Raw genomic sequence first — 8,663 nt, 5'->3', positions numbered from 1 at the left:
TACTACTTCAGTAGGATGGCTTGCGTTCCATGCAAGTTGATGTTCTGTTGAAAAGATTCAACTGACTAGAAAGAATGACTAATTTCATTCTTTATTTCGGGTCTATTATTTCGGCCACGTCTTGAACTCAGACAAACAGTCATGGTTGTGGTTGAACACAGCCTGTAATCCACGTACAAACCTATCCTAAATCTGAAATAGATAAAGCATGTAAAGAACTAAGTTAATCTTTATTGTTGAATAATGAAAACACAACCGGTTGAAACTTTTTTTGAGACATTTTTATTTTATTTGATAATAACTCAGAAACAATAGCAGTGTTATCTTACCACTCGAGTATCACAGAAACCTAAAGTTTATTCAAAATAGTTTTACACAACTAATAAAAGACTAAACACAAGAGTAGAAACACGTGACAACGATATTCTAGTGATCTAACATAAGGTCCGAAATAATGAATCTTATCTAGGTAATTCTGCTTTTAACTCTTTTATTTTAACTGTTTTTTAACAATTTTTCTGTTCAACTTTGAGAATAGGTACACCTTTCTTGGGCGACAGAAAATTTTGAAGAATTAAAGTACCTATTCTTTAAAGAGCTTTCATTGATTCGGACCTTTGAGTTCAAATCTTGAACTGAGGCGATATGGGGTGCTCATATTGAAATTCCTATTATATGAGGCAGGGAGAAAAACCATAAAATCTGTTGATATAAAAATGATTTTTTTTTTAATTCAATTATTTGGAAATAAAGTAAAAATAACCTTCTGATTACCTTAGATTCTTCGGAACCAATTTATTATTGAACAACTCTTTGTAAATACCTACCCACTCTGCCTCAGTAATTCCAGAAATATGAGCACCCCTAAATTAGAAACAATAAGAACCTCCTAAAAGAGTACATATTACAATGTTTAATTAGGTTAAAAATAATAATTATTAAAATATTTTTTTTTTTGAATTTTAATGTAATATGTAGCAAAACTAGTAAGTAGCAAAAAACAAAGGCTAAAAGAACCGTAATGAAATGAGAAATAAATAATGCAAAAAACCCTTTTAACACTAAAAATCTTCTATCAAAGCTCTATGAAATAATAATTAAAAAGCTCTTTTATATGAACCTAAAATAATCAATAATGGACTTTGCTGATAAAAACTACGATAAAAGATTTTTAGAGGATAATCTACCTTCCAAGACTTATTTCACATTAGACCTTTATCAACTAGGAAATAACCTTTCAGGTCACTGACATAGTTGAAGCAAAACATACGTATGTTACCTACGTGACTACCTATCTAAAAAGCTACTGTACAATCAATTTTTATCAAATTTGACAACAACAATTCCAAATCTGATCTTATGAAAAATTTTAAAATACAATGCACTTGCAAAACCTGAGAAAACAATGTTACTGTTTTTGGCTTTTAAAACCACAACAAAACTCCCCTGAAAACCCCATTAGGTAGATACTATGTACCTATCAGTGATAAAGAGAAATTACACATTTACCTACATGACTGTCACAGAAGTGTGTCATTTGGTGGGATTTTGAAAATTGATAGATTAGTACCTATACCTAATCTGTGTTTGATAAAAAAAAGAGAGTAAAATTCAATGAATACTTTAGATTAAATTTTCAATTTTAAACAATCGGTTCTCATTCTTAAGTGTTGAAAGCTGCAAACTTTGAACTAATTAGCAACATACCAAACTAATCTAAAAAAAAAAAAAGGAAATAAAATATGTTTTCAAAATTGGGAAATTATTGTTTGAAACTGAAATACCTACTATGACATAAAGGTAAGTATTGGATATCATAGGAAATTGCGATTTGTACTGCACAGGAAAATGATAGGACCTCTATGATAATTTGGAACAGGTTGCAAATGTTATGGTAAGCAAATGAAATTTTGTTTAACACATAAAACAATACCTAAAAAATCTGGTGTGAACATCACACGACTTTCCTCATCCTATGGGATGATGCTTATTTTGGGTGTTCTTGTTCTTATAGCTAAACTTTTACAATATCTCTAACCGTTTAGTCGGTATAGCTGAAAACCGCCAAAAAATGGTCAAAAACCGCCAAGAAGCGGTCAAAATACCGCCAACCGCAGCACCTATTTTAACCAAACGTTTTAAGTTGCATTACCGTTTAGTCGGTATAGCTGAAAACCGCCAAAAAATGGTCAAAAACCGCCAAAAAGCGGTCAAAATACCGCCAACCGCAGCACCTATTTTAACCAAACGTTTTAAGTTGCATCCTTGTCACATTTGCGAACTACATACCAAATTTCAAGTCTCTAGCTCATACCGTTCCCCATATATTGTTAAATTACACCGAAAACCGTCAAAGAGCGGTAAAATGCCACCAACCGTTGCACCGATCTTAACCAAAAGTTTCGTGTCACATCCTTGTCACATTTGACATCTACATACCAAAGTTCAAGTCTCTTCTAGCTTTACCGTTCTCGAGATATTTTGTTTACAGACAGACACACACACGGACCAATGGCTGAAGATCTAGGGACCTCAAAACGTGTGTTGGCACTAAAAACTGACCATCCAAATTTTGACTTGATTACATTACTTTCCTTCCTATAGGACAAGGAAAGTAAAAATAAAAATCAAAGAAAATTTATGGATCAAAATAATTTTGAAAATCACTTCCGCTAAGCTATCATAATTGTATTATGTTTTATGAATATAGGTAAATACTTATAAAAATAGATTCCAATTTTAAATAAATTTTAAAAAAAAAGGTAGGGTGAGTTACGAGTTACCTATTCTTACATGACCTACATTTTGCAAATGACGCATCCACAGAATTTGATTCCAGTGTTGATTCTTCGTTGTGTTTTTAGAAAATCAATACGAGTGAATGGAAGTGAAGTAATAATTTTTGATATTGAATTACGAGAAAGCTTTGAGAAACCTAATTATTAAAAATGGTACCTAATAATAAAAAAAAGTAAACAAAATGAAAAACAGCCAAAAATGAAAACAAAAAAAAAAAAAAAAAAAAAAAAAAAGGAAAGAAGTGTAGAGAAAAAAATCTTAGGAAACAAAGAAAACAGAGGCCGTAGGCAAATAAGAAGATGGCCAAAAACAATGCAGCTCATGTGATTATTTAGAAGAAAGAGAGAAGAGAGAGAGAATTGAGAAAGAGAAGAAAGAGGAAAAAAATCTGAGAAAGGGAAATTTTCGTCAATTTACAGAGGAGAGAGGGAATTTAGTAGTTTGCCCCCTCCTAAAGCTTTCAACTTTGTCCCTCGTTCCCTTTTAAAAAAAGGAACAAAAAAAAAAAAAAAAAAAAAAAAAAAAAAAAAAACAAAAAAAAAAAAAAAAAAAAAAAAAAAAAAAAAAAAAAAAAATATAGGTAAGGAAATACCTGCTTTGATTCCCGGAACAATCTGTTTGACAAACGGATTCGGAAAAACGTAATTTATAATTACTTTACCTGAAATTCGACATTAAATGTCCATTAGAAAAACTTGCTAACACATGTGAGTTTACGGTACTACAGCTAATGAATCAAAAGAAACAGCCAATATAAATGATCCACTTGAAACTCGATAAATTGAACAAAGACATTTCTACCTATTAAAATGATTCTAAGGTGTATCAAGATTTAATTTTACTCAGTACGGGAAAAATTCAAAGAACATGAACAATTTAAAGAACATAAAAACTCTCTTGAATATCCATTGAAGTACAAGTTAAAAATAAGAAACGTTGTTCTCAACTTTAGACCTTGTCAATTGTTAAAGATATCGAGATTCAACTGGCTACTGCAAGTTAAAATTACAAATACAATTACAATTAGATCATTATAACTATAAAGCCAATTATTATAAATTGATTTGAAAAGTTCGTAAATAAAAACACTTTCAATGAAATTATTCATCAAGACATTCTTGCCAACATGGACACCAATTGCAGTATGGTTTGCTTTGCTATAACGCTCCGATGGAACATTTAGTGCAATCTTTATGAAATTTAACAAAAAGCCCAATAATATCAATATACGAAGAATTTTTATTGTGATTAAAATTTGAGTCTCGTGGGTGCTATGTGGACCCCGCAGAAGTGCTTTTTGAGTGAGGTCAAGAGTTTACTGCACTACTTGTCAAATTTCACTTGGGGGCAACACAGATATCGTTTGTTGGATTGATTCAACTTATGCTTGAACTGAATTACTCAATAGTTCCATGATGGCAAAATGTAATATTTTGTACTTGGGTTCTCAGACAGGACTGAGTAAGGCCCCTTCATTGTACACGACCGACATTAGAACGCATTAGATGCGACACTATAAATAATAGATACCTAATAGTATACCTATGCATTGTATGCATATCAACTGGGTAAGGGTACATACCTAATAGGTAACGTAATGCTGTCTTTCTATTTCAACAAGTAGGTAACAGAAACTAGACTAATCTCAGAGTACAAAGTTCCATTACTCTAATTTACAAAATGTAAACAGCATGGTGTCCTGTATCTCCACATCTTCTGCTAGTGCTCATGTTGTGTGACGGATGCTAGATGCCACCTATCCTTTTAGCATTCTCCTCCCGGTCCATACACAACTTATGAGATTTGCACTTATCATGATGGTTGACTATCTCAAGACGGAAGTTACAATTTCCTTCCACGAATGAGGTGCGGATCTCTGGCAAGGAACTGCTCCACTTCCGACAATATTTACAGAACATGGCGTTGGTATTGGCGTCATATTGAAGCCAGAAGTATGAGTCTAGCCAACCGGGTCTAAACCTACCTCCCTTCCTAGTGGTAGCTGGCGGTGGCTTGGTGTTTGTTGGTTGGATGACCGAAATTTCCTGTTTGGCCACCACAGAGGTACTTGGTGATGGACTTGACGGTTTAGAAGGAACAAAGTGGCTAGAGGTAGGAATCAGGTTGGGAATAGGTTTTGACGAGTTATCTACCTTTTGAGGCTGCTGACTATGGGAGGCTAGATAGCGACGGATAGCGGCCTGAGGATTCATGGTATGCATCCAGTTGGATTGAGAGCAGGGAGGAGCAGCAACGGTTTCGACATTTTGAAAATCTTCGCTCTTCCTTGACACACTCGTCTGTCAACAGAGAAAAACCAAGAAATAGTTTAGCTCAAAGCAATAGAGGGAGTGAAAGAAGGATTTGTATATAAATAACCTAAGTAAAATAGAAGGATTTGTTACTAGACATTAGGGCTACTATAATGGAAACTAGAATAAAACGTGTTTACTAATCAATAATTTACTGAAGCTACTTGAACTATAATTAATATCTTCTATTTAGGTGGAGAAAAATCAAGATTTATAAATTTTAGGAAGATAGCATTGTGTTTAAAATCTCGTCAATATCAAATTCAAGGGAAAAAATTGTCGGTAAATCAAAATAAAAATATTACAATAAAACAAAAGTAGGTACCTAACAATAATAATAATTATAGACACGAAACAAAACTAGATAAAAATATTTATAAATGATATATATAAAAAAAGGAATGGTGAAACCGTTGCAAAAGAAAAAGGAAATTAGAAAGTGGGATAAAGAACGTTATCGAATAAAAATAAATGGTTCAATGAAAAAGAAAATAGAAAGTAAAAAATAAATTAAAAATAGGTAAATGATACCTTTAAATAAAACTCCGCACAAAACACACATTTATATCATGCAGAAAATAACAGCCTATTTAATATCTGTAAACTCAGTACACACGCTGCGACATAGGTATCTCCTAACAAGGTCTTCTAAGCTGGTTTATCGATGTGGCTTAAGATGTAGGTACGTTCCTAAGATTTTCAATTTCCCATTAATAGATAATAAAATTCTTTATCCTAATTTTCCAATGGAATATTTCTAAGGGTAGTTTCCCTTAGGTTACGAGGAAGCCGATATAAAACAAGGAGTTTGAATATGTAGGGTGGAGCTGGAATCCCTTCAAAATGTTAATCTTCGGAAGATGTTGTGTTTGGAATATTCCTAATACTGTCACCCAAATCAGCATTCAGCATTGACTTTGTACTCACCAGATTCTGCGGATCCGTTTGCTCTTCATACATATCCTCTTCCGTATTCTCCTGTTTGACTGGGGTGAATCTGTCTTCAGGGAAGCTGGGTGAAGAGGACACGTGAGGGGAGGACAAGTTGTAAGGTTGCTGTGACGTAGACGGACTGGAGGCCACACTATGTTTGTATGACTGCTGAAATAGTTGAGAAAACGAGAGTAATTTATAACCTTGTCTACATCGTCAATGTGTTTGATAACCCCTGAGAATACTTGGAGACTACGCCCGAAACAGTCTTCCAACACCAGGTCGACGAACACTTGAACGAGAGTTTGTAGACCTGGAGAGATTATCGAGCTCCCTGGATACATTTGAAGGAAATGACAAATTACGTACGTATGAAATGGGTGTCAAGTATTTTTTAAAATTTCAATGTTGAAAGTGCCTTCGGTACAGTTGGAGGTTCAAACTACGTACATATAACTATACACAGTACACACGTACAGTAAAGTTGTAACTCCTTCTAAGAAAATAATGCCCTGAATAGAAACACGGGTCCCTTAAGTAACAATGTCGATAACTATACGTAGTAACCACCAATGCTATTATTGAAAACGAGAGAGAAAAACTTGTTTTCCATTTAACGTTTTTCTTTTGATTCAAATGCATTTAGAAAAAGCACAACTTTCAATTCCAACTTTACCTCAAAGTTCCTTTTCTTCGAAATAAACACAAATATTTTCCATTTAAACTTCATAGTGTTAATAAGAAAGTTCTAGTTCTGGTAATTGGTAACAATTTATTGAACTGTGTGGTAAGATAAAACATGTTTGACCTTTAGTTGGTTTGTGGTGCTCTTGGTGAACTTTGCAAAGCTTGCACTATTTCGCCACGTGCTTTTCGAGTTAAAGGTGGAGGTTGAATTAGGTAAAAGGAACACACACAAAAAGCCCAAACTGAGGCTTAGGTGTAGGGGCTGGTCAGCCCCAAAGGACGGGTTGAGCTTCTACGAATCTAGGTAAAAGGAAAAAAAAATCGAAAAAAGAAATAGAAGACTTTGTAGGGTGTTTCCCATAGAGTGACACCCGTTGCGATGAGGTACTGTATACTTACTTGTACTGCAGGTACTTCGGATAAGCTGCTACTCATGCTTGAAGACGTATGAAGCTTGGGAGAGTTGACATAGTTCTCTCTATCACAATATTGGGCGCCAGTTTCCATCTTCCGCTTTCTGGTGTTGACGTCGTCTTTGGTAACACTTGGAGAGGATGCTCTCTCCCTGAGGATTTCACCGGCTCCATTCGGAGAATTCTCTTCACACAAACCTCTCACCATAAGGACTTTGGCAGTCTCGAGGACCTGCTTGAGACTATCTTGTTTGATATTCACCTCTCCGCGGTACATGAAGTGAAGAATCACTTCCAATTCTTTATGGTGGATATCCCGAAGGAATATGATCGGGTGAGGATGGGTGTTCTCAAGGAACAACTTCTCAAAGTAAGGACTGCAAGCTGAGAGAATCATTTGGTGGGCTTTGTACGTTTTGATGTCGCTATTCTCCCAGTTGCAAGCCAAGGTAACGTCCACCAGTGATTCATCTTGTAGGAATTTGCTGAGGACATCGGTGAGGTTGGACGTATGGTTTTTCCATTTCAGACAAAACTCGTCGTCCATGGCTGTTGGTGTGTGAGGGGTTTGTGAAGTGATTCTTCTCTCCAATCTGGAACCAAGGTGAACTCTTGTTAATTTAAAATAAAATATGAAACAATCAGTCTGGTCTTCATTTTGACGTCCCCCAGGAAATGTCAAGTATGTTACTACGGATCAATATTTTTCGCACTTATTTTGAGGGTTTTTTTTAATCAAACTTCCACTTCCTGTAGTTTCAGTTACCCATGTTTTGAAAGAGCTTAATGAACCATTACAGAAAAGAGGGACAAAATGTTCTTTATTACAGAAACAATTGGAAAGAGTGAGCTCGCGTGTACCTAACTACTCGTTCGTATCCATTATATTGGAAATATTTTTTAATCTTCAAAACTCCTGACGCTAAACAGCTTGCCTAATAGTAGGTACCTATACTTGTGAATAACATTAACATTACGGTCATGTCATCTGATGGTGAATCAGAATAGGATATTTCGCACAATGTTCCTAATATCCTCTGTTCCAAGTGTAGCGAACAATGTACGAGAAGCCATTGTGATGTAAATGATGTACATTTCGAAGAGAGCCTATCCCAATCCCATCCCCATTCTACAGGCATGAACTTGAACTGTCAAGAGTGTTCTGCGTTCCCCCTTCAGTACACATTGTACTAAAGAAGCGCCTAGTACATTATTTGTTCCATCCCAGCCAATGTGTACCATTTTCTATATTATAATTATTATTATTATTATCATCATCATCATCATCATCTTTTTTTTTTCTTCTTTCTTTCTTCTTCTCCCTTTTTTTTATCTCAATTTAAGAGTGAATTTACAATTTTATTGAAATTTATCTCACACTTACCTACGAGTATGTACCTACAAACTTACTCCTCACTGAAAATTTTTATTTTCATAAGCACAAGTTTTTTGAACTCATAACAAATAACCTATCCTGAATCAGTTGAAAAAAAAAAAAAAAAAAAAAAAAAAAACGGAA

At 34.6% G+C, this 8,663-nt stretch overlaps 1 protein-coding gene across 2 annotated transcripts in view; it reads right to left on the bottom strand.

The window, feature by feature from the left end:
* The window catches only part of LOC103512489 (protein bric-a-brac 1-like), a 20,043-nt gene that overhangs the window by 5,447 nt on the left and 5,933 nt on the right, over nt 1–8,663 (bottom strand). The window contains exons 2-4 of one of the 2 annotated variants that reach the window (XM_008477257.3): nt 7,131–7,737; nt 6,039–6,209; nt 4,953–5,099 (exon numbers count right to left, since the gene is read on the bottom strand). In XM_008477257.3, the coding sequence (XP_008475479.1) occupies nt 4,953–5,099; nt 6,039–6,209; nt 7,131–7,691 (879 nt within the window). In that variant the 5' untranslated portion in view covers nt 7,692–7,737. Of the gene's footprint in view, nt 1–4,952; nt 5,100–6,038; nt 6,213–7,130; nt 7,738–8,663 lie in introns of both variants that reach the window. The other variant, XM_008477251.3, reaches the window with a different exon arrangement.

Source organism: Diaphorina citri, unplaced genomic scaffold, assembly GCF_000475195.1.
Source record: "Diaphorina citri unplaced genomic scaffold, Diaci psyllid genome assembly version 1.1 scaffold37, whole genome shotgun sequence".
Classification (NCBI taxonomy): domain Eukaryota; kingdom Metazoa; phylum Arthropoda; class Insecta; order Hemiptera; family Psyllidae; genus Diaphorina; species Diaphorina citri.
Note: the sequence above shows the minus strand (reverse complement) of the source record. Positions and strands in the feature narration are given on the sequence as shown.